The 26,694-nt window shown below is 44.6% G+C and overlaps 1 protein-coding gene across 1 annotated transcript in view; it reads left to right on the forward strand.

The window, feature by feature from the left end:
- Positions 1-26,694, forward strand: part of CA12 (carbonic anhydrase 12) — a 1,353,512-nt gene that overhangs the window by 1,211,407 nt on the left and 115,411 nt on the right. Inside the window, exon 9 of the mRNA XM_069624464.1 lies at positions 2,960-3,047. Within this exon, the coding sequence (XP_069480565.1) occupies positions 2,960-3,047 (88 nt within the window). The remainder of the gene's footprint in view (positions 1-2,959; positions 3,048-26,694) is intronic.

Below are 26,694 nucleotides of genomic sequence, written 5' to 3' on the forward strand. Positions count from 1 at the left end.
AGTAGGTGTAAGATCTCTCTCCCTTTGCAGAGTGGCAATTCAGCTGTGGTTAAGGGTGTTGGAGAGCCAGATCTGTGTCTCGGCAGTCCATCTGACAGGGACGGAGAACGGGTTGGCAGACGCCCAGAGCACGGTCTCACACAAGTGGGAGGTGTGCCAGGAAGTTCTCAAGGAGATCTTTGATCAGTGAGGTACCCCAGCAGTGGATCGGTTTGCCACGGAATCCAACAGGAAGTGCAAGCAGATCTATTCGAGGGAGTTCCCGGTGAGAGAAGTGCTTGGGGGGTGTCCAGTCAAAGGGTCGAATACATTGTTTCGAATTACAATAGATTCAAAACAAAACGACTGGAAAAAAAGGTCAAATGCCTTTTTTTAAATGTATTTTTATTTTTTACACAAAAAAACGTTCGATTTTTTTTTTTTTTTTTTTTCTCTGTCCTTTTGACTCGAAAGTATTGTATTCGAATCAATTGCAGTCGACCCTTTCACCTACAACCTGCTTGGAGATGTGTTCCTAGTGGAGTGGGACTCCAACCTCCACTATGCATTCACCTCCATCCCTGTCATCCCGTGGGTTCTTGGGGATCAAGGCGATTCCAAGCAACCATGATCTTGATTGCCCCGGTTTGGACGAGGAGAACGCAGTACTCAGAACTCCTAGACTTGGCCATTTGTCCATCTCTCCAGCTGCCTCATCGGCCGGAGCTCCTATTCAGTCGGAAGGTCGGGTGTTGCACTCCAAACTCGGAGTCCTTGAATCTACGTGCGTGGCTATTGAGAGGATGAGGTATGATGGCTCGGACCTCTCAAAGGAGTTGCTTGAGGTAACGCTGGCTGCATGCAGACCATCAGCAAGATTGCTGTGCGTGTGCAGATGGAGAATATTTGTGGCGTGGTGCAGGGAACGCGAGATAGACCACATCTCTTGCCCCACCACTACAGTGATGGAGTTCCTTCTGTCACTGGCCTCATCGGGCCTTCAGGTTGCAACAGTGAAAGGGTACTTGGTGGATTTGTCAGTTTTCAAAAGGTCCCTGGATCAAGGCTCCTTCTTTACGATCACGGTTATGGCCTAATTCCTGAGGGCCTTCTGAATAGGTTTCCGCTTGTACCTTTTGTTGTTCCAGACTGGGCCCTTAACTTGGTTCTCACTTTCCTCATGGCGGCTCCGTTTGAGCCTTTAGATTCTTGCCCAATTAGATTGCTGACATTAAACACTGCTTTTCTAGTAGCAATCGCATCTGCCAGAAGGGTCAGCGAGCTACAGGCCTCATTATGCAGGCCTCCGTTTCTCTGTTTTCTAAGGAAAGGTATCGCTGAAGGTGCAGACAGAGTTTTTGCCTAAGGTTGTGTAAGAATTCCACATCTCCCAGGACATAGTCTTACCTGTTTTCTGCCCTCCTCCTCACCCTTCCAAGGAAGAGGAGAGGCTCCACAGGTTGGACCTTAAGAGGGCCCTTAGTTTCTTGTGCAAGGACAGTGGAGTTCAGGAGAGCTTGCCAGCTGTTTGCAGTTTTTTTCCTTGTCAAGAACAGGTTTGGCTGTTTCCAAGCAGACCATATCGAGGTGGATTACACTCTGTATAGCGTGTTCCCAACATGCAGGGAAAGCGCTTCCACCAGGCATCAGGGCTCACTCAACTAGGGGTGTAGCAGCCTCTTCAGCACTTCACAGGTCTGTACCGGTTGGAGATATCTGCTGGGCAGCAAGATGGTCCTCTTTGCACACCTTCATTAAACATGACTGTTTGGACGTATTGCATGGAGCTGATGCCCGCTTTGGAAGAGCGGTGCTACAGAGTTTCCTGGTTTAGGGACTTTCATCCTGCCTCCAGACTTCATACTGCTTTGGTAGTCTATCTGATGTGGAATCTGTGGGAGAATGCAGTGCATTAAAGGAGAAATTGCTTACAGGTAATGTTCTTTCTATGGATTCTTTTCCCGCATATTCATCATTACCCTAACATCCTGCCCCACTATGAAAGTGCCTCTACTCATTGATGTCTCCTCTTTTCTCGAGAAAAGAGGAGATGAACTGTTTCTTTTTGGGCTTCTAAGCATAAGCTTTTCTTACGTGTTTGTGACCTTCTGCAAGTGTTGCACTCCTGTTTCTCATTCTAAAAAAAGCTTGTGTTAAATTTGTTTTTGAGAGTTGTGGCCATTTCTGCTAGTTCTGCAATATTCCTCCAAAGCAGAACAGCTGAGCTTGCGGCGGTCTGGGGGGTGGGGGTGAGAGCACGGGCATGTAGTGACGTAGTATATGTATGACAACCAACGTCCCTTCCGGAGTCGACGACTGCCGCATCAAGTCAAGAAGGATCGACGGTCGGGCCAAGGTGCACTACGCCCCCTGTCTAAATGTTTTCCGGCCAGCTAACACTGCAAGGGATAGCTATCTGATGAGGAATCTGCAGGAGAATAATCAATAGATAGAAATTACCTGTAAGTAATTTCTCCTTTTGCAGGCTTTAGGCCTGGCAGCCTAGGTCCAACAGGGTGTAACTGTACTGCATTTACTCTAGCTTTCTACATAGCTTAGGTCGAAAGGTGGAGCACGGCCTCATGGCTAGTTTCATCAGTCGGAAAGCCTGGTTCAGTGTTGGGATCAGAATGTGTATTAGTCAATCATTTTCGGCTCAAACACTGTTAAATATCACGTGACGTCAATAACCTATTTGCTTGCTCATACACAAAAACTTAACAGTCATTGAAAGTAAGATTGTTCACAGTGTCATTAAAATCTGCTCTAATATACTTTGCAAGCTTTGTTCTGTGCATGTAATTCTAACAGACAGGTGGACACTACTATGTAACAGTGAAGCAGCAGTATGATCCATTTCTCAGTCTTCATATAGAGCGAACTATGTGTGCATATTAATTTTGTTACGAAGTATGAATTATCTTTTTTCACGCACAAACTTCAGAGAAATTGATTATATTTCTTTATTTTGTTCTTTAAGGTGTTGTCATCTCAGTTGTCCTGGCCAGTGTTCTTGGGGTACTTGTCATTATTGCAATCACATGTTGCTTGATTCGAAGGAAGAAATGGTAAGTTTGTCTTTAACACACCTGAGGTTAATTTACTAAACCAAGTTTACACCCATCAGTCGGATAAAATAATCTGTTCTGCTTAACTTTAGCGAGGTTCATGGCTTTTATGTCACTTATATGCAATATACGGTGCTGTTGCAGTATACACACTCTTAACGCAGAGTTGCAGATGCACTTTATTTTTTTGCTTGTAGGAAACAGCATTTTATGCCTTAAATTAAAGCATGGTTTGCTTGTACCATGTTGGCCAATGGTTGAATAGAATGTTGATCCAGAAGAAAACAAGTCAATACCTTAATTGGGCTAACCAAGTCCATTTATTTTGCATATTTGCAAGCTTTCGTGGAATGTCTCCACTTCCTCAGGCAGAGATGAAATGAAGCATTTGAAAAACATCAAAGCATTACAGCTTGCATAGCTTCTCCTGCAGATACCCTGTTATCCATGTCTGTCTGCACCTGATTTGTAGTTTTGCTCCAGAACGTATGTATTGGATGTTCAACTCCCCCAACACATTGCGATCTTCAAGGTCTAAATGATGCATTGTGTTAAGTGGGGCAGTGAAACTGGAGAGCAGGGAAAAGAAACAAAAACAGCCCGCTGTTGGGAAGAATTCTCATAAATGTGCTAATTCCCTTCACCTTAGAGACCCCCAGCAACTTTGCTATATTTTGAGGACTTGCTTTTTTTTTACTCGTAGAGTGTGAGCCTTTTTTCCCACTCTCCCATGTATTTTGATGTGTGTTTTACTCTTGTGTTCTTTGATTATGGAGTTTTAGACAACTCCATAGGCATCATCTTGTCATTTGTGTCACACAGCACCCTCAGTGCAGTGACACACGGAAGCCTTTTAGGCTGTCCCAATGTTTACATACCTTCTCTGGGATAAAGTACTGTTTCCCAGAGAAAGTAAAGTGAAATTGACTTTACTAGTCTTTTGAAATTCCTACTTAGTATTCCCTATGTCTAGAAAATGATGTAGCAGTCAAATGCTACCCTTTCTTCTTGAAATGGCTGGTGGCAGTGGTTTTACAACGAACTACCATGACTTTTCCCGACCGCGAACACCAGTAGCGATAAATTGCGGGATCCATGTTTTTCGAGATGGCGTCTGAGCCTCCTTTGTTTAAACGGGTCCTGGTCTTCTTTTTTCGCCATTTCTTTTTGGAAAGGTCCTTCTAGAATTTGTCTCTGCGCGCCAAACCAGGTTTGGTCTCTTTGTTCCTATGCCTTTGGTGGGCTTCAGGGCTGAAGACCGCCTCTGGCTCCCGAGTGTCTGGGGTGGGCAGGAAGTGAGGGAGGTGCCTGAAACTCCCTGTGCTTAGTCTCCTAGGAGACCCAAATGCACTCTGCCGTGATTGGCTTGTGACTGTCCGGCAAGGACAGCCACCCTGCTGGGTGAGTGGCAGCTAGGCTGGAATTAATGGGAGAAAACTGTTTAAAAGGCAAGTCTCTTAGCTTGGAAGGCAGAGTCGAACACTGGAATGAAAGAACTGAAGACGAGCTGGAAGAGGGTGGCTGCTGCAACTCCTGGACCGTTGGTTTGCCCGGTGAAGCCCTGCTGCAGATCCGAATTGCCAAGTTCATCTCGACAGAGAAGCCCTTCAAGGACGACTTCTCCCTTTCAGTTGGTGGGACCAATCAACTCGTAAGCCACCTGGATACCATTCTCGGAGCTGGTTGTATTTTCCTCAGAGTGCTGCAGGAAACCGAATAGCCAGGGAGAAGGACACCAGTTTGTGCGCTTGACTAGAGCTACCGAAATTGAAGATTTGCCTTTGCCAGCTTTTTTGACCAGTCCCTGTGCAGTGCAGGAGTCCCCCGATGTCCTCCCTCTTGTCCCCACGACTGAGGCTCAGCAACAGTAAGATCTGCACGAAGTGCCAGGAACAGACGTCTTCAGCTGCATCTTTTTCTACATTGTAAGGTACTGTGAAAACCCGACCGAGAGAATTTACCTCTCACTGCGAAAGTTCTTGAAACTTTGGCAACTTTCAGGCCTAGTCAGCTTGTGACCCAACATATGAATCTTTCTTTTACGAACTACTGCTGAGCACTTTGGCAAAGACTTTTCCATTTCACTTCCAGAACTGCTTTATCCTATACAAGACTAATGCCCATTGACGTTGGCCTAAACTATTGCATTGAATGAAGTCCTCCGGGGAACTCAAACTATTTGCACTGTTTAAGAGTAACTGTAATATTCGTTTTATTAACTTATGCCTTTTTGCTCCTACTTCAAATGCTCTGAATGCCATTTGGCTCCTCCTTCAAATTAGTATAAATGCCTCAGAACCTGATATTGTGAAGTACTGAAGTATATTCTTGTGTAATATTCATTGCTGCCTTCTAGTGAATGTTTTATAACTGACTGTGAAATAAATTAATAAGTGTTTTACCAAGAAACCTGGAATATAAGTCTATTTGAATACTTGTAATTATAGACCTCTGTGTAACATCCTTACAGCTCACATTCCCTCTTAGGCTAAGCCTGACTGCTCAGCAGCGCTACCGCAAAACTGTGTAGTACAGACTTATACCAAAGGTTGGTTTTGCTTACACATGTAGTCCTAGTTGTGTGTAGTGGTCCCAAAGGGTACTGCATGCAAACGTTGCCTAAAACCCACCCTGTTAGTTGCTCTCAGGAAGGCAGGAGGGGATGGTTAGGTTTCAGTCATTGTATGTGCAGTCCAGCTGAAGCTCGGTATGTCAGACCAGTCCTTTTACAAGATCAGTGGTAGTGCACTCATCAACATATCAGGCTTGTGCCTCTAGAAGTCTGAAAGAGGGGATATACAGCCATTTTGTGTTAGGCCTGACCCATGGAGCCCAGTGTGGTAACTTTGTGTAAAATACCTTATCAAGATTTTGTTACATCACAATCCAGAGGAAAGGGTGGGGTTTGACTAAGGACAAGGACCCTGACAAATATCTGGGAAGGTTTTCAGCTGGGATTTTTTTAAGACAGATGTGCCTGGGTTGGAGGGAGTCTGGCAACAGTTGAATGCTTTAGAGAGGCTGGTGTAGTGCTAGTTGAATGTCTGTGAACAGCTTCTGCAAAAAGGTATGGAGAGTGTCCGCTCTGGATATTGTGATCCCTATATCACTGAGTGGAAAAAGTGAGTGTTAGTTGAAATAGTTACTCCTGAGACTGCAATGTCTGTTCAAGCTCCCTGCGATATCAATGATGCCTGTGTTTAACCATTATGCATTACAATGGCTAAATTAAGTATCTATAAGTGCAATGGAGGAAATGCAAGCATATATCTTCGAGCATAATGGGAGAGCTAACATAAGGCGCAACACAAGATGTCCACTCCCAGAATAATCTAATACCGCACACTGCCCCATGTTGCGCCTGCCATATTATTGACTGGGGGTGCAGGGAACTGGACGCGATGTTGCAATTTCATATGTCTGGGATGTAGTTAATTATCGATGGGATATGTTCCTCTTAGTGTTACTTTTTGCTTAGAACTGATGCATATTAGATTGACGCACGCGTAGAAAGATAAAATGTTAAAACCGCCAAAAGTAACATGAGAACACGTTGCACACAAATGCTCTGAAGTATGTAGAAACTGGGAGACGGAGCAGGGTTTTATGCGAATGCGAAGGGGGCCTGTCCTGAAATCCCACGGTAAAGAAGGAATAATTAAGACATGCACACGGAGGAACATATAAAAGGAGTTCGTTTATATAAATCTGCATGTAGTGGGGTTTCGTGAATTTATTCAGACTTTGCGGCTAGCAGTTGCAGGATGGATTTTAAATAACTAGGAAGTTCTGGTTTTGCAGGCTTGGCGGGTTGACGGAGGAATAATTAGTCATCCAGTAGAAGGTCAGCCTACGAACAGAATGCAGTGGTTTATGGCTTAACAGTTCTGCAAGGAACAGATGTAATCTTGCCCATTACATTGAAGTTGCGTAGAGGGGTTTGGCCATTTGATCGGGCCGCCAATAAAGATGAGGCCCGAGGCCATGGTGTCCGGTGTTGAAATGTTTTCTCGGGGTGAAAGTAGAGGCTATACATGCTGGAGTGGTAGTCTCATAAATTAGAATTACTTAATTGGAGCCAGTAAACTAGGGCGGATGAGATGGTAATCCATAGTTCAGAGAACCTATTTGCTCAGCTTTTCCACATGTTGCTAAAATATCCGTGCGGACCATGTGCAATCACACTTAAGGTTAAAAGGCCTTTGGCCAGTTGTTGCTAGTAATGAAATATATCTGTATGTGAATGTTTTATTATGTCATGATGTCACGATCTACCACCGACCAATCCCCAGCAACGGTGGACTTCGAACATGATCTAAAGATGGTAGTAAAGATTGTCGATGACCAATGAGAAGGGAAGAAAAACATAGAAAGATGGAATTTCTTTGTAAATGTATTGTCTAATCCTGTGTGAGGGGTAGGTGGTAATAAAGTATCTGGGAGTGTTTTAACTGTTGTAAGAATGTATACAAATGCATCAAATGATGTGGTCAGTTGACACTTGGGTTAGTTTGGTCACGCAGTACCATTTCCTGCTCCCCGGACGATTGTACAATAATTTTGCTTTACATACAAAACATGCAATCGTTCCTCAGGTGGTGGACCCGGTTTGGGCTGAGATAATTAGGGATCAGCCCCAACATAACCTACAGCTTTCTAAGCGCAATACGTGTACTGACCTACAAGTACCCAACAAGTGCAGTACATGTGTAAATCTTCAGTTATTCCATGTGCAGTACATGTGTTAACTTCCACAAAATGCTCTGAGTGTAACATATTTGTAAGCCTACTTGTGCCCAGAGGTGAAGCTTGATACCGATCAAGCTTCACCTCTGGGAACATGTAGATGGCCAAAACAACCTAAACTACCTATTGCTAGGCAGTAAGCCCAAATGCACTCCTACCGAATCTTCGTTCGGGAGTTAAATGTTGACTCTTCGTTGATCAATTAATACTCTCATGTGGAAAGAGTGTTAATTGAGTCTTAACTTTAACAAATTACAAAATAGAAAATAAATAACATCAATAAAGGGTAAACCGGGCATGTAAGATCACTTATGTAACCAATTATACAGATCTGGTACTGACTAATACTTTTTGATACTTTTTAATAGACCTCTCCAGGTCTGTTATTTCAAACAAATGAACAATGTACAAAAGAATTATTCAGACAATGGTGAAGCATCCAGGAATTATTATTCCAATTAACAAACAGAGTATATCCTGGTTCATGAAGGTACATAAATGCAACAAAAGCAGAAAGCAAGTAGCTCAAAGCCTAGCATAATTATTTACATCCTGTAAATGTTCAAAGGGACATGTATACATTTCATTAACCAATTATAAACCAGCGATATAAATTTGACAAACAGCAATAAGTTCACTCTTGGGGTTTTGTATTGTGAAGTAACTCCATTCAGAGAAGCCCCTAATAATAGGTGACATAGGTAACCAACGCGTTTCGGATCGAATGATCCATCTTCAGGGTGGGGACTTCATTGTTCCTGTATGTAGTAGGGTAGTGGTTGCTAAATGCGTTCTAAAAGCCTTTTCCTCAATCTGAGGCTGATAAAGTTCCAATTCAGACCCAGTCAACAGCTATAATGCGCCGGAGGCCGGGAAGTGACAGAATACGGCCGGGACACCCAAGGTTGCAGGTAAACGCCAAGTGAGCCGACCGCATGTAGATGGCCACCATCTCAAGATAACTGGAACACATTTATTTATTGTGCATTTATTAGGTGCGTATACAACAAGTAAATTGTTTCAAAGCGCCCACATGGCAACAGTGAGGGAACATGGAATTGAAAAACAATATATACACTGGAGGATAAAGACAAACCTACTATGCCTCATGAGTATTCAGAACGTGCAAGTACAGAGAGAGAAGGGGAAGAGGGAGTGGGGGTAGGTGCTGGAGTGTCCATGCTTGTGGGTGAGCAGCAGATGTAAGTGCCAAGTATAGTAAGTGCTAGGGAGCGTTGAGCTGCAATAAGCGGGTAATTGCAGGTCTGCAGTGGCTTACGCCAGTGGTTGCCAAGGCAAGTGCTTTGTGTAAGCAGAAGCTGAGGCAATTGGGTGTGGGAGGCCAGGGCCCTGAGGACACATGAGCCCTGGTCACCAATCACAGTGACTGTGAGGTTAGCAGAGGAGGGAAGAAGGGAAGGAGATAATGAAAAGGAAAGTCTTGAGGAGCTTCCAGAATTTGAGGCAGTCCGGCTCAAGGCGAAGAGGAAGGGGGAAGTTGTTCCACAAGAGGGAGCCTGTAGAAGCAGGTGGTCGGCCTCCAGCCCTCAGAGACTTGGTTCCAGAGGAACATAGAGGTCTAGAGGGAGAATATTTAGTAATAGCAAGTTGCAGATAGTGTGGCCCCTGGCCCCAGACAGCCTTGTGGATGATGCAGAGGGATTTGAATTTAATCCATGCAGCAACCGGGAGCCAGTGAAGAGTTTTTAGGGCAGGAGAGATGCATTCCCTGGGCTTGAGTCCAAGGATAAGCCATGTTGCCCTACACATGGATTAGCCCGAGGGGTCATAGAGAGGAAGAGGGTAGATTCAAGAGAAGGCTGTTGCAATAGTCAAGCCTAGAGAGAACCACAGCTCTGGTAACATTGAGCTTCTGGGGGAAAGTGAGAAAAGGGAGAATTCCTTTGAGAGGGAAGAGTTAAAAGTTAGACCTCTTGGCAGTATCCTGGATGTGAGGGAGGAAGGATAGAGAGGAGTTGAAAATGACTCCAAGATTTCTGGCTTCAGAGAAAGGAGAATGGGAGCCCATAGTGGATGGCCAGACTGAGGGGAAGAAGGAGGGAGCAGGGGTCCCAATGGGAAGGATCTCAGTCTTGCTGGCATTGAGGCAGAGATCATTGGAAGTGCACCAGAACTGGATAGCAGATAGGCAGTCCAGGATGATGGAAGAAGCAAGAGAGTCAGCAGGAAGTTTGAAGAAGAGTTGAGTGTTGTCTAAGTAGCACTGGAAATTGGGGAGGAGGAGGAAATGATGCGTGCCAGCGGAGCAAGGTAAGTGTAAAAGAGCCAGGGGGACAGGTCGGAGCCTTTGATAAGGCTACCAGTCTTTTGGATGTTTGTTTCCTGGTGGAACCATTTCTTATCAATCTGCTAACAAATGGCATCTCAGAAATGTGCCCAGAAAGGGTTGCATAATAAAGAGCTTGCTAACCCGCCAACAAGTCTAACAAGACCTAAAAGTGACACTCCGCCCCCCCCCACCCCCCACTTACCCCAAATACACTCAAATTTGGAGCCAGGAATGTAAGCTGTTCTGTCAGAATTGAGAGCTTTAAAGCCTTTTATGAAATTCACGGAAAATATGTTCCAGCAACGGGATGATAGATGGGCCTCCTTTGAAGCCAGCATTGGAGAGGTTGAAAAGCTAATTTGCACTTGGGGTAAGGCCATTATCCAATCCGGTAGCTGGAACAGTGGGCGAGAATATATATTCTCTGCCTGCTGTCTCAGCCGCCCGAGGCCCTTCGCCCAGGTGGCACCATTTTTCTTTTGTGGGAAGGCAACTGGGAGCCACCTGTTGCCTCACCACCCCCAAAATCAACCAAACCCCTTCCTTACACCCTCCCAACTTACTTGTGAGCATTCCCCACGATCCATATGATCCTGACTGCCATAGAAATGGCCGCAACTGCCTCCCACCCCTACACCCCCCTTCCATCCCCTCAGGAGATTGGCTGAGCAAACGGTGAAAATCTCCTGAGGGGAAAAAGAAACCATTCACACCCCTCATACACCCTGGGGGTGGGAGGACTTGCCCAGTAATGGCCTTTGCCGAGGCCCAAGTTGTCAGGCCGTTACCGGCCATGTCCGCCTCCCCACCCCCTTGCAGGGGGGTGGGGAGGGGATGAAAGTCCTGAGGATATGATGCATTGCTTAGCTGCATTTGAAAAATCAGTTGTGAATCTTCAAAAACAAAATGAGGAATTGGAAAAAAGGGGGATGTGAAGGGCTAGGAATGAACCTCGGACACAGTGGGTGCATGTTTTTGGCTATAGACTTTTATTAAACAAAATGGGTTGGAAAAAATCCTCTGTCCTTTTTCCAAGAGGTGTTTTCCCTACCAAAACCAAACTAATTGGTTGGTACTTTGCCAGACTGTCCAAACAATAAGTCCTTTGTCCAAAGTACTGTTCTGACCCTCACATTCTAAAATCAGCTCTAAAGTGTAAGGGAAATGTTTATGGCAATACAGTGGATACATGTTTAAAAGAACAAATGTTACCTCTAACACAAAAGTTCCAAAATAAATATGGCTCATAACGCCAGAGGGTAACTCCCTTTCCCTGGATTTCTCTTTGCTTAATAGTTTCTTTATAGCAATGGAATGAGCAAAGTACTGCCTTTTGTACTCTCCTGCCAGGCCTCCTCTTACTCCAGGATATGTTTTATTCACACTCCTTGGTTATCACTTTAGCTTTCTGTCAGGATTCTTTCATAGAACATTGTCCAATTTGACCATGCCTGGAAAGTCGTCTTGCCAGGGCTTGCCTTTCAAACAAACACCTCTTGATGGCAAATGCCTGGTATACTCTCCTGCCAGGGCTTAACACTTCTTGTCATATACTTGTATTTTGAAATGCTTAGTATTCCCTCCTGTCAGACTTCTTTTACGTGTCACTCGTAATGCCAGTTATAGTCTCCTGCCAGTGTTTTCTTTGGATGTTAATCAGTTGTTCTCATACACTTATTCTCATATTCTCAAACACTAGTCATTTGCAATGCCTGGCATATTCTCCTACCAGGACTTCCTTTCAGATGCACACTTCTGTGCTTTAGGGCTGCCTGGTATACTCTCCTGCCAGGGCTTCTTTTACTCATACTGTGCACACTTGTAAACTTTACAGTCTCTTTTCGTAACACTGTTGATTTCTTTAAGTATTCGGGTGCCTTTCATTCCGTCTCATTTAGCTTATTTGCTATGTCCTTTTGGCACCGTTGCTTCAATAAATGCAGATTTTTGCAACTTTAACCGTCTCTTCTTGTTATCAGATTTGATTTCTTTAGATTATGTGATACCTTCCTTTCTGTTTCATTCATAAATCATATGGTACCTTCCATTCTGTTCCACTCATATTTACTTTGGTTTCCTTTGGTACCATTGTTCGCATAACGAGTCCTGTTCCTTCAGGTGGACTCAGCGGGTCATTGCAAAGGGTATAGCCTCTTTTGCGGTAAACTGCCAATGGCCTGCAGGTGTCCCAATATCTTCTCTGGGGCTCGCTGCCTCTGCCATACCGTTCTGTCCTTTTGCATGTCTCACTCGCCTGCTGTTCGCCTTCATGGACTCCAGTAGCGCCAATGCTGCTCTCTTGCACAGCTGCACTTTTTGGTACCGCCATCTTCCTCACTCTGGTGTACCCACAGCTTACCAGACTGGGCAGTGTCTCTCCTCTAGTTCCTCTCCTGAACAGCCTGACTCCATGGACTCCTCAGTCAACACGGAGTGGATAGACATTCGCACGGCATGACCCCTTACACAAATGATCTCTGTGTTTGAATTTCCCACCTGCCATCTGGCGCTCACAACTAGAATGCAGCGGGTGTACCCGGCCTTTCATGATCCTCATTATTCGGCTCATCTTCCTAATGGCAGTGGCTTCAGGATTAGAAAAAAGAAAATCAACTAGTATTATGTTACAGGCAGAGTTTGAGAATATGCCTTCAGTGAGTCTTAAGGGCAAGGTTAACCTTCTATATATAGGGGTTGAAGTGATGTTTCCAGTAATTCTAGAAGGGGCATTTGGCAAGCTATTTACAGAGTGGAAAAGAGCATTTCCAATAGTCTCAGATAGAAAATCAGGTTTTAAATAACTTGAGGGCGATGAACATCTGGTTACCTCGGGAGTATTCCTCATCACCCCCTGCCACTTACTCATTCCAATGGCCTGTATAGTCTCCATACTGGGATTTTGATGGCCAGACACTTCATATATGTACTGAGATGAACACTGAGGGTAATAACATGCCATAAAGGACTGGAGGATGGGGAAGCACCCTTTAAGGGAAAAGGAGGATATGTGACCTATTGATGTCATTGGGTTTCCCTGAGAGCTACCTCCCCTCAGGTGATCCTCCGTCATATAGATGCCCCCAGGGTCAGGATAGGAAGCGTGTGCTGTCCCCTGGCCACATAGTAGGGGGCTCTCTCAGGGAAAGAAGTGAGGACATGCTTGAATTCATCACAGGGCGAAGGAATCATATTTGTGTGTGTCCTTCCTGAAGGAATTGAAGTAGATTCCCCTGTGCTGCGCCTTAATGTGCTGCCTCAAATTCTTACACGCCATTCAACATCAGTATTTAGCGTTCAAAGGGCAGACGGAATAGGTTCCAAGGATGACACCAATATGCAGAGGAAATCTTAACCTTGTACTGTGAAAACAGAAACAAAATATCGACGCTGAGTACCCCAAAAGGAAATACACCGAACACGGGTTACAAAGGAACATACAAAGTACTTTATTCTCTACTGAATTCAATTACAAAAACAGTGCAAAGTCAGATAGCTATCGGCCCTCAGTACAACACAACGAACTCCAGCGTGGTTCAGTGTGTTCAGTGAGAGACGTTGTACATTAGAATGCATTAGCTTTTTATACATTTTGTGGGCACTATGTCCAGCCCCACTTCGGGTTAATATTCTACTTTATACATCACCAATTCTAGGGTTTGTTGCCGAATCCCAAATAACCGCATCTAACTGGTTTGTTTTTATTACATGTAACAATAAGCGTATGCATTAACTGTGTATTCAAGTTTCGCATTGCAGGTCTTCTTAAACATAAATACAATGTAGTAAAACGGGTGTTCTTTGTTCAATATGTAAATACATTATCATAATATATACTCGTAGATTGGTTTCATTGCGCGAGTAGTCCTTTTACACATAGGTCAATGTAGGATGAGGTCTCAGTTCATGACCTCAACAAGTAGCCTGCAGGCAGATTACACATTAGCGATGTACAGAGGTCAAGACGGCCATGTTGTATTTTGCAATGACATCGTCCACCGTTTTAGCTCACAGGGTGACTTTTCCACACAAATCCTAAAATGGTGGTTTGACCTAAAATGGCGACCTATATGGATTAAAGATCAGGACCTTGCAACACAGATTTCTCTCGCAAGCGACTTTCGAGCAGCTTGGCGTAGGCCAATATTAAATATATTTTCCATAATAGGAGGCACAATATACTTTTTTATTCCGACAAACCCTCACTTTGGCCTATGCCAAGTGCTAAAAACTACTTTGGGTCTCCTTGTGAATAACTCCATGCATCAGTATCCATGTACCCTGAATCACTATCTGAAAGATCTATTGCCATTAGGTCTTTTACTAATATCTTTTAACACATATTCTTTGGAAGTCTTATCTGAGGCATACACCTTATGTCCTATCGAATCTATTGCTTGTGCGCAACATCCCCCTAGCATCGAACACATACCAGGCAGACACTGAATACAGCAACAAAGGAACAACAGAATTCCTAAAATAGTTAATAAGACCGAAAGTACCTTCCAACCCCAAGATCGCAAGAAGTCCCAGAACCAAGCGCCAAGATCCCAATTTCCCTCGGGAACATGCACTTCGGAACTAAGGACGTGCAGATTCTGTATTGCCTTGAAGGTAGTTGGGGAGGAAACTGGTACGAAAACACAGCAAGCGGACCCCACTAATTTGCATACTCCACCACGCTCAGCTAAAATGACATCTAATGCCATACGATTATGGAGTGCTACTAATCTTATTGCTTTCTGCTCTAATGTCATATTGTAGAGAATATCCGTGGTCCGGTTGATGGTTCTCTCCAGTACTCTCGCTAGTCTCCTGATATCCTCTGAATTTGCTATCTGCCCCCAAAATGGCACAATTGATTTCGTTATATCTCCCAAGACTTGTGCTGGGGTGTCACTATTCTCGTCCCGTCGTGGACAAGCTTTTGAAATTTCTATAGTACTTGCTATGAACACCCAAGGTAACAGGATCCCTAAATAACAGGTTCCCTGGGCAACCATGGAAACGCTATATTACCGCAAACAAAATAGACAGGTTTGCCTACATACAAAGGTCTGTCTTCCCTAGTCAAATTTGCAACATTGGCACAACCTTTAAAAACTCCCATTGACCTAGTGCCATTCCTCTGTATGCAGAAAGAAACTGAATCAGGGCTATGGTTAACAGTGTAAGAAGGAGGCATGGCATCCTTATTGCCTATCGGAGCCATTTTAAAGGAAATCAAAGATTGAAAGGAACGAGACAGTCTATCAGAAGGCCTAATAGAAGCAACATTCGGCTTACTCCTATTTGCAAAAAGGGAGCATCCCAGGGGAGTCAAAACACTCTTCTCAAAACTATTCAAATTTGTGCCATCAAAGTTCCCTGAGACGCTATCATTCCATCGGCCAAAGAACAGTGCTCTAAGAGAAGCATAGCAAGCAGTTGTCAACGGTAAAGGATGAATATACCAACCTAGCCCCTTATCCCCATGTTGCGGTAAATGTGAACAGACCCAGTATTGGACCTATTAAAAAATGGCATGTGTAGCGTTCATGATAAGTAACAGTGTATTATTATGATACCTTTGTCTGTGCTGGTAATCTCTAGGGGACAAAGTATGCAAATGCACAAAAGTTGTGGAGACAGTGGGTACATTTTTAGTCGGTAGCAAAAACTCTAAAGGATGAGCTTCTTCTAAATACCAAAGGCCTACAACAGTGACTATTAAAAACCCTAATATTATTGCAAAAATACAGCAATACGTTTTCGGGGGCCCAAGCTTTTTGTCCATTGTCCCGGTTGGTCACCCCCTTATTTACAAGTCCAATACGAGCGGCAGCGGTAGCAGGCATTGCAGTCTTCAAACGGAAACCCCAATGTCCGTTGCTAGCGACCCCCCCCGGTCGTGCGATTTTTGTGTCCATCCACAACCCTAGCCAACAGAATCCCCTTTCTCAAATTTGGGCAAAAGCAAGCCCTCGATGACTCTTTTCCTTCCTTGAATGCACAGCAGAACCGTGCCGTATGTCTATTTTCTCGGACGCAAGTGATATCTGGCTGTTCCTGGTAATGATTGATCCGGAAACAATGCATCGACACTGCCCGTTGGAAGCAACGTATCAGGGACAGATGAAGAGGCTGAATTTGAAGCAGCCGTTTCCGGGTGCAAAATTTGTGGAGAGTGTGGAAACAAAATTGCAGCTTCCCCAAGCCTCTCGAGATATTCTCCGACACACTCTCAGCGCTGCTTACTGCTTTGGGATCATCAGTTGCAGTATCAGCGAGGGGTTCTGCTCGTTCTGTGACGTGTGGCACAGGGTGAGGAAGTTTCTTGATGTGTGACACGTGGATCCAATTCTTTCGGCCAGCTACCCGCGCCGCTGTTTGGGTGACCAACAGGACCTGGAATGGCCCACGCCAGCGAGGGGCAAGGCAGGAGGTGCGCTCAAATGATTTAATGAGCACCGAGCTCCCCGGTCGTATGCCGTGGCCCGGGCCTTCGTACCGCACAGGTAAGGCCTCTCGTACCCGGTGGTAAATCAAATACAGTCAATTGGCTAAAATAATCTGAAAGTAGTACATTTTCAATATTTCTCAAATTTCGACATTTTGGAATATTCCAGATATTGGCAGGTCTCCTCATTACCACCTCAAATGGAGAGAGCCCAGTCTTAGTTTGAGGGGTTGTACGCATAGCCAGTAACATGATCGGTAAGGCGTCCGGCCATTTTAGTTTGGTGCCGGCACACGTCTTAGCGAGCTTGTTCTTGATGATACCGTTGTCTTTCTACTAGTCCGGCGCTCTGAGGATGTCTGGCCGAATGGAACCATTTGTCAATTCGTAACGCTGTACATATCTGTAGGATTACAGCAGCGACAAAGTGTGGACCATTGTCCGACCAGATAACTCTCGGCAAACCGAACCGGGGAAAGTACTCCTTTAACATGGTTTTCGCAGTGGTCATGGTTGTAGCATCTTTAACAGGGAAAGCCTCAACCCACTTACTAAAGGCACAAATGACTACCAATACATATTTTAAATTGTTGCATCGCTCCATTTCAATGAAATCAAAGTGAATTACTTCACATGGGACAGAGGGTGGCCCAAAACTTCCCCTCGGGGTTGCTGTCCCCTTTCCCTCATTATGTTGTAAGCAAATCATACAAATCTGGACGTAGTGCTGAGCAATTTTAGAAATGTTGTCGTTTACCCAAACTTTTTCTAACATTTTCGTCATCTGTTGGGCACACACATGCGTAGGACCGTGTGCCATTACAACCATCATCATCACGTAAGCATCGGGTAGTAACCATTTTCCATCCACCGTGTCCACCCAACACCCATCATTAAGTTTTCCCAAGCACTCAGCCCACCTCTTAGCTTCTTCTACTGTGGCATCGGCTTGGATATCCCGTACAGACCACACGCCCTCATCCATCACATAAGCATGTTCAGTCTCCCTAGAAACACATATCTCCATAAAGAGATCAGTGGCAGTTTGTCTAGCTATTTGATCAGCGAAAGCATTCCCTTTTCCAATGTTATCTACAATCTTTCAATGTGCTGCACATTTTACAACTGCTAACTGAGTAGGGAGTGCAAATGCTGAGAGTAGTTGCACTATTAGGGTGCCATGTTGGATCTTGGTGTCATGCAAGGTTAGGAATCCTCTTTCCGACCAAAGACTCCCAAAGTTGTGAACCACCCCAAAGGCATACTGACTATCAGTATATATATTTACTGCAAGCCCTTCGGAAAGTTCACAAGCTCGGGTTAATGCTATAATCTCTGAGGCCTGCGCAGAATTATGCATAATTCTCTTAGTTTCCACAACCGTGCTCAAGGTAGTGATTGCATAAGCGGCTGTGGATGTACCATCCGGAAGTTTAAAGCAGGAGCTGTCACAAAACATCTTTCCTTGCGGATTATCCAAAGGGGTATCTTTCAAATCAATCCTGCCTTTGTTTCTTGTTCGGTCGTATACAATCATGTGAGTCTTCATTGCCGCAAGTAGTATCTTGCGGGAAAGGTAGGAGTTCAGCCGGATTAAGGACACAACACCTCTTAATTTGAATGTGAGGGGCAAACAAGATCAATTCATATCTCGTCAACCGTGCGGAAGTGAGGTGTTGCGTTTCAGTTCGGTTCAATAGAACATCTACAGAGTGAGGCACCATCGGGGTCAAATCATGGCCTAGGACCATTGCCTCACTCTGCTTTACAGACGCGGCAGCAGCAGCGACAGCGCGCAAACATCTTGGCAAAGCGCATGCTACAGGATCAAGGGCGAAGGAATAGTAACCGCACGACCTATTCTTCCCTCCATGGTCCTGCGTTTATACAGCCTAAGCACATCAATCACATTCATGCACAAACAATACGAAGGCCTTTTCATAGTTTGGTTTGCCCAAAACTGGTGCAGAGCATAATGCAGTCTTAAGCAAGTCAAACGATTGCTGGTGTTCCGAGGTCCATGGCAACGGCAAAGAAATGCCCTTCTTCGTCGAGGCCAGCATCGGTTTTATCACTAGTGAAAAATGTGGGATCCACAACCTACAGTAAGAAGCCATACCTATCAAGGCCCTAACTTCCTTCTACGTATTTCGCACAGACATGCCAGAAATGTGTTTTATTCTTTCAGGTGTCAATCTTCTTCCCTGCTTTGACAGGAGATAGCCTAAATAGGCGACCTCCTGACAACAATATTGAAATTTCTTAAGCGAAGCTTTGTGACCATGCTTAGCTAGATGAATAAGCAGTAACACAGTGCCCTCCTTACAGGCACTCTGAGTCAGCAGCCAGAAGCAAATCGTCAACGTACTGAAGCAAAGTACAAGTAGAGGGCAATTCAAGGGTATCAAGTTGTTTTTTCAAAGCCCTACTATAAATACTAGGACTCTGTGTACCCTTGAGGTGCACGAGTAAAGGTAAACTAGCGTCCCCCCTAGGTGAACGCGAACAAATATCTACTATCCTTGTGCATAGAAATACTAAAGAACGCATTCTTTAGGTCCACAACACTAAAGTAAGTAGCTGTAGCTGGAATCATGGTTAGGATTGTCGTCACATCAGGCACAATTGGAAATTGCAGTGCCACAACTTTATTAATGGAACGTAAATCAATTATAAAACGGAATGGAATTACATTATCGCCTTTCTTGTACACGGGTAAAATCGGACTATTACACAAACTTCCTGAAACGTCTTCAATCACACCGCGGTGCACAAAATTGGAAACAATACATTTCAAAGCTCGCTCGCCCTCAACCGAAATCTTATACTGGTGAATGCGTGGCAGCTCAATTCCATGTTTCAAAACTATCTTAACAGGCTCAATCTGCAAAACACCGACATCATTGTCGTCAACAGCCCACAAGTTCTCTGGTACATCAAGGAATTCTGGAGGCAAAGGTCTAGTCAAAAATTGTGAGGCAGAAGATTGCTGTGGTGAAATCGTCAAGCGCACTCCATCGGAAGAACAATAAATCACTGCATTCAATTCTTTTAACAAATTCAACCCCAGCAAGTTTTCCCCGCAATCCGAGGTCAATAGAAAAGGACACTGGTCCGTAAAGGGACCCAAAGAAATGGGTACCGGCATAGAGACAGGACAAACGACTGCTGTACCGGAAAACCCTACAGAAACATTGGTTTGCTCTGACAGTGGAATGTTTGGAACCCGTGAACGATCAATGGAACACTTCTGTGCTCCAGTGTCTATCAAAAACTGATGTTTCCTATTTCCCACCATCATTTGCACGTAGGGACCTTTCTGATTGACGGGAATAGGTGTAGGTTCCAAACCCTGCTTCGGCAATCCTAACAAAACAGAATATTATCAAAAGGAAGCTCTTCAGATAAATATGCAGCGGAAGGATGATCGAATATGTTCCTAGTGTCCGCACTCGGAGTCTGATTGTCCTGTGAAAAAGGCTGTTGAGGGTCCTGTGTAAACTGACCTCTACCAGGGCCCCCTACGCCCGGGCGACCTCTGGATCGCCTACCCATATTACCAAATGTATTATTCGACCTCTGTTGAAGGACGGGGCATTGTGCTCGCCAATGACCCTCTCGACGACAATAAGCACATTGATTAATATTCACAGGACCCAAGGGCACATTCCCCTGTGGGACATACTGACCTCTAAACTGAGAGTTACCCCCTCTGGGGCCTCTAACAATATGCTGCAATAGCACCTTTGTTTTTAAATCACCTTCCCGTTTTTCAATCCTATCTTTTTCATTATTGACACGATTCTCATAGTACTGAGCCATATGCAGTACTTCTGATTGCGATTTCGCCTGCCAAGCGCTCTCAGAGGACATAATCTGTGACTGGATGTCAGGCAGCAATCCACGTACAAATTTGTCCACAAATAATCTTTTCCCAGACTCTGTGCCTAAGTCTTGTCCACTGAAATCTGGAAATACCTGTTCGAACTGATTAAAGAACTCGGTAGCACCCTCAGACTTTCCTTGGACACAGGCCGTAAGCTTGTCCCAAATAATTCTTTTTTCGGGAATTATGGTTTTGAATTTAGCAATAATTCTATCAGGCAGAGTTAATATCACCTCTCGTGGTCTTTCGCCAGCTGGCCTTTCCCCATCGAGCCTAGTTAAATTCGCCCATGTATCTCCCAACCCGGGTACATCGTCAGTAGTTCTAACTTGTGTCCATAAATCTACGGGCAGGAGTACTGGAAACAATAAATCAATGTCACCTAAGGTGAGCACTGAGGATTGCAAAACAGTTTCCATCTCTATATAGAACCCTGTCTGATTTTTCCTAATATCAGGAATAGACTGTCTAATGGTGTTCACTTCCTGTTGTGAAAACGGGACGTGAACAAACTGTGATACATAAAGTGCGGGAATGTCCAAAGCGACTATACCTTGAGCAGCATTGGCGCAACCTCAACCTTCGGGACAAATGTCGGAGGAACCTCTCTCATAGGCAACTGAGATATAGGCAACTCTGAACGCTTACTAAGCAACAGAGCCAAGTCGAGCGCTAAAGCAGGCGAAGAAGTGTCAGGCGAAAAAGCTCTTCTAAATATTCAATAACTCTGTGGGACAACTAATCTTCCTCTTTACACATTCATCCTGCAGGTACTCTACCATTACCTGTATCACTTTCCTCTGCATTTCCAACGTATATTGACTATATGTGTCATATACCTCAACTGGAGTTATCGATATGTCTGAAACCCATCTAATCGCATCTTCCTTACAAATTTGCATTTCCTCCGATATCGGTTTACAACGTGGAAGGTACCGTTTCTGTGCATACATACTTTCCTCTTCATCATCCTCATTCCGTATCCTTTCTAACTCCTTTCTATACTCAAATAACCTCTCGACATGCTCATTTTCCTTCTCCACAGTGTCTCTTGAAAGCGCTAAAGTATTTAGATCCCTTAAGCCTTGCAGAACATCTGCATTATTTAATCTTCCCCACATTATACATAACTGAATCCCCAAAACTTCAATAAAAACATTTTTCTCAGGAAAATTATCCGTATTGAAAAGTGTGGAAAAAACACTAGCTTGATCATCCTTCTCCATACAATGCTTAGCCCATGCAATTAACTCACGTTTCTTCTCCGGTGGTACAGTACTGTGAGTGACAACCTTCGAACCTGCACCATGATCGATTACAAGCAGCCCAAGACCACTTGGAAGAGGGGGAGCAGGCAAATTCGATGGAGGAGCTATAACTGGTGTGATAAAAAGAGGCGGAGGAGCAGGTGGAGGGACACAAGTCGGAGGAGTAGGAACAACAGGTTGAGCAGGAAGAGCAGGAATAACAGGAAAAGGAACAGCAACGGGAAGAGGAACATACGGAGGTGGTGCAGAGGCACCAGGCCTTCGTTCATTTAATATTTTCTCAAAAAACTCATCAGAATCATGAAGATCTTCGGAAGGATAGATTTTCTGAATACCAAGTGAGAAAGCCCTTTCCATATTTTTAGCCATTTCAGACTGTTTATCCTGGTCATATAACAACACTTTTTCGGCAGTCATTTTATGACGACACGCATGTTTCTCTCTACTCTTAAGCTGTTGTAACACTTCTTTTTTCCAATTCTGCAAAACATCAAATGCTGCAGGTTTAGCCTTTTTCTTTAACAATACTGACTCCAAATATTCAATGCGAGGGATCTCAAAACTACCATTGATTGGCCAGGATGACAGGAAACTGCTCTCCTGAACATCCGTGAGGACCTGCTCTTGAACCTCGACTCCAACACTCCGTGTGTTCTCATTCTGCTCGATCTCTCTTCTGCCTTTGACACTGTCAACCATGCCATCCTGCTCAACCGTCTCCGTGATAACCTGGGTGTCACTGGTCAGGCTCTGGCGTGGCTGACCTCTTTCCTTTCCAATCGACCCTCCCAGGTCCAACTTGGGTCCTTCCTCTCTGACATCTTTTTCTCCACCTGTGGTGTTCCCCAGGCATCTAATCTCTCTCCCTGGCTGTTCAACCAGTATCTGGCACTCCTTGTCCACCGCATCGCTGCTCTCTGCCCCTACTTTCAGTGCTATGCGGACGACACCCAGCTCATTTTCAGGCTACCCTCGGCCTCCTCCTCTCCTTCCCTCATCTCTGACTGTCTGTCTGCCATCCAGGAATGGTGTGCCGCCATTGACCTCTGCCTTAATGCTAGTAAGACTGAGATTCTACTCATCGGCACACCCACTCCCTCCTTCCCTGTAGCTCTCTGGCCAGCCTCGCTTGGCCCTCCTCCTACCTGCAAGGCAAAAAACCTCGGGGTCATCTTCGACTCCACACTCTCCTTCTCTCCTCATATATCTGACGTCTCTAAGAAGTCACACTACCAGCTGCACCTCCTCAGAGGTATTCTTCCCTTCCTCTCCTTCCCCCAGAAGCTCACTGTCTCCTGAGCCCTGGTTCTCTCGAAGCTGGACTACTGTAACAGCCTCTATCTTAATCTGCCTGCCTCCACTCTCCGCCCCCTGCAACTCATCCAGAACAGAACTGCGAGACTTGTCCTTGGCCTCAAGCCCAGGGACCGTATCTCTCCAGGACTGAAATCTCTACACTGGCTCCCAGTGGCCGCGAGGATTAAGTTCAAAACCCTCTGCATTGTCCACAAGGCCTTCTGGGGCCTGGGGCCTAAATACCTTCAACTCTCTCTTCCTAAATATCTTCCTTCCCGAGCCCTTCGCTCATCCATCTCCAACTCCCTCAGGGTCAGCTGCTTCTCGAAGCAACGAGCTGGGGGTAGATCTCTCGCCGTGGCAGGGGCCTCCCTCTGGAACAGCCTTCCTGCCTCCCTGAAACTTGAGGAGAACCATCTCCGGTTCCGGAAGCACCTCAAAACCTTCCTCTTTGCTTCTGCTTTCTCTCTCCCTCTCCCCTGCTAAATTCTTGACTGAATCTGTACCGAATCTGCAACTGGGCCACTCTCACCGACCTCGGTCCTGGGCCCAGCCACTCTCCTCTTGCACTGCCTCCCTGGCAACCCCTGCACTGAGGGACTGTCTCTGTATTCCTACAGCCCCCCCTTTCCCAGCACTTGTCTGCAATTAGCTTGCACTTGCCACCAGCTGGCCCTATTTATTTACTTTATTCTACTTACTTGTACTGCACTTCCCCCCTCCCCTTCCCCTTGCACTTTTCCCTTCCCCCTACCCCTGCACTTGCGCGGTCTGAATGACACCTGGCCTAGTAGGATCGTTGTCTGTCTTCCCCTTGTTCCCCCCTCCCTGCCTCGTCGCGCCTTGAAACACTTGTGTATAGATGCGTTACAAATGCCATATCATATATCATATCATATCACTAAAGTTCGGAGGCATGTCTAGTTTGTCTGTGCCAAATATCATTAAATACTATACTTCCAATGCTATGCTTACTGTACATAGTACATGCCGGCGACCCCTCCTGTGGCGCGGGACGGCTAAATTCCAAAGATTGTCTATCACTGCGGAATAATGCCCTAAAGCAGGTAGACAATTTGCCAGGCATATCTCAAGTTCTTGGTGTTACCTGGTCAATAATTGTGTATGCAGATACAATACGCCTAAATTCAAATTGCCAGGGTTAAATTAAGAGTCGGGTCACCACTCACCTGGCCAAACCGAAGGAGGACCGATCGGTACGTCTAAGAATCTTACTTAACTAATCTTACCTAGTGTATGGTGATTTCGGCAAATCTGGCCCCCTCGATAAGTGGACACTCGTCAAGATGCCGTCTCAGACCACAGGCTAGTCATCCAGGGATCGGATCGTGCAACGCTGCTGAGGTGTCGCATCTCATCCAGTGGCCCCTTCCTTTTTGTCACACCGTCCGATCCCAGTCCGATGGCGTGTGTCAACCTTCAACAATCCGGCATCAATCTTGAGGGTCCCTATTCGGGTTCTAACTGTGAAAACAGAAACAAAATATCGAGGCTGAGTACCCCAAAAGGAAATACACCGAACACGGGTTACAAAGGAACATACAAAATACTTTATTCTCTACTGAATTCAATTACAAAAACAGTGCAAAGTCAGATAGCTATCGGCCCTCAGTACAACACAACAAACTCCAGCGTGGTTCCGTGTGTTCAGTGAGAGACGCTGTACATTAGAATGCATTCGCTTTTTATACATTTTTTGGGCCCTATGTCCAGCTCCACTTCGGGTTAATATTCTACTTTATACATCACCAATTCTAGGGTTCGTTGCCGAATCCCAAATAACCGCATCTAACTGGTTTGTTTTTATTACATGTAACAATAAGCGTATGCATTAACTGTGTATTCAAAAGTTTTGCATTGCAGGTCTTCTTAAACATAAATACAATGTAGTAAAACGATGTTCTTTGTTCAATATGTAAATACATTATCATAATATATACTCGTAGATTGGTTTCATTGCGCGAGTAGTCCTTTTACACATAGGTCAATGTAGGATGAGGTCTCAGTTCATGACCTCAACAATTAGCCTGCAGGCAGATTACACATTAGCGATGTACAGAGGTCAAGTCGGCCATGTTGTATTTTGCAATGACATCGTCCACCATTTTAGCTCACAGGGTGACTTTTCCACACAAATCCTAAAATGGCGGTTTGACCTAAAATGGTGACCTACATGGATTAAAGGTCCGGACCTTGCAACACAGATTTTTCTCGCAAGCGACTTTCGAGCAGCTTGGAGTAGGCCAATATTAAATATATTTTCCATAATAGGAGGCACGATATACTTTTTTATTCCGACAGATCTTTGATTTTTGATCTTCTGAAATATACTCCAGTTCAATTGATTATCAGTAAAGCTAAAGAAACCAATCAGCTGCTGTGTAGCAGTGACAGAATCTTTTTCCTAAGGTGTGTCCAAAATGACTGCTGAACGCTGAAAGGAATTATTGTCGTAGACAGTGTTCTTTCAAAGTAACTCTTAAAGCAAAAACATTGGTGTTTGATGATCTAGCAGATATTAAAGCACACATCAGACCAGCTCAAATGAAGGATATGGACAAGTCTATCTCATCTACTAGTCAACCTTCAACATCAACCTCTAAAGGGATCATATAGATTGTATAACTCCAAATGTATTGACGTCTGCTGTAAGATATTAACATTTGGTGGCATGGAGATGGATAGGTGTCTTCTCCCTTATTTTCTGCAAGTTTGACTGCTGAGTCTCATTGGAGGCTCTAGTTTAGTGTTTTGCTCATAATGATGTGCTGTTCATATTTGTATCTTAAATTGTTTGAATGCACTGTCATTTATTTTTACATCAAACTATGCATTTTACCCCTCTGCTACACATAAAGCATGATGTTGTCAATGTTACTTTATATATCAAAGATCATACTCCCTCACTTGCAATTTACAATGACTAATTGATGACACTGAATAATTAAATGATCTTTGAATATAGAACGTGGGATTGTAAGGGTATTAAATATCCAGTCAAGCCTAAAAGGTAGCGTCTTTTTGAATACATTCAAACCCTCTATTGCATGCATCCTAGAAACTCATCTCTCCACACACAGGACTCTAATAAGTTAAACTAATGGGGGCTAGAGAAGGTTTTATCAAGACTAGCCGATGGAAAAAAAATAGCGTTCCTATTTTGATTTACAAAAAGATGAATTACAAAATTGTACATGAAGATATGGATATCTATTTTGTTTAGTCCAACATGGCCTTACCCTGACCTCTGGGTAAATATGAAAAAAACAATTGTATAATCTAATATTATACTTGGTGGTGATTTTAATAACATAATGGATCCTGTGATGAATCCTGTGGAGTTCTCACAAAAAACCTACCTAAAGTCTCCTCCCAGCTGGCCAGGGAAAGGCGGATGCTTTCTGATCCAGACTTTGGGGGTGGTGTTCTGCTGGAGGACCACTTTGGAGGAAAAAGAGCCCAGGGGAATAAGAGGACTCAATTGGGTGAGACGCTATATTTATCGTCCTCTAGGGAAGACCTCTCCTCAATACCAAAGTATAGAGTGGCTTGTTGTCATAATCTTTTTGTTTTCCAAGTTTAACATCCTAACATGGGTAAAAACACCAATAAACCTTGAGGCACTGAGAGAAATAAAAACCTGTCTAAGCCCATGAAAACTTGTAGAGCCGGAAGCACCCCTAGCTCCCAAAGATACAGTGAAA

This window comes from Ambystoma mexicanum, chromosome 11, assembly GCF_040938575.1.
Source record: "Ambystoma mexicanum isolate Mex_15411 chromosome 11, UKY_AmexF1_1, whole genome shotgun sequence".
In the NCBI taxonomy this organism is placed as follows: domain Eukaryota; kingdom Metazoa; phylum Chordata; class Amphibia; order Caudata; family Ambystomatidae; genus Ambystoma; species Ambystoma mexicanum.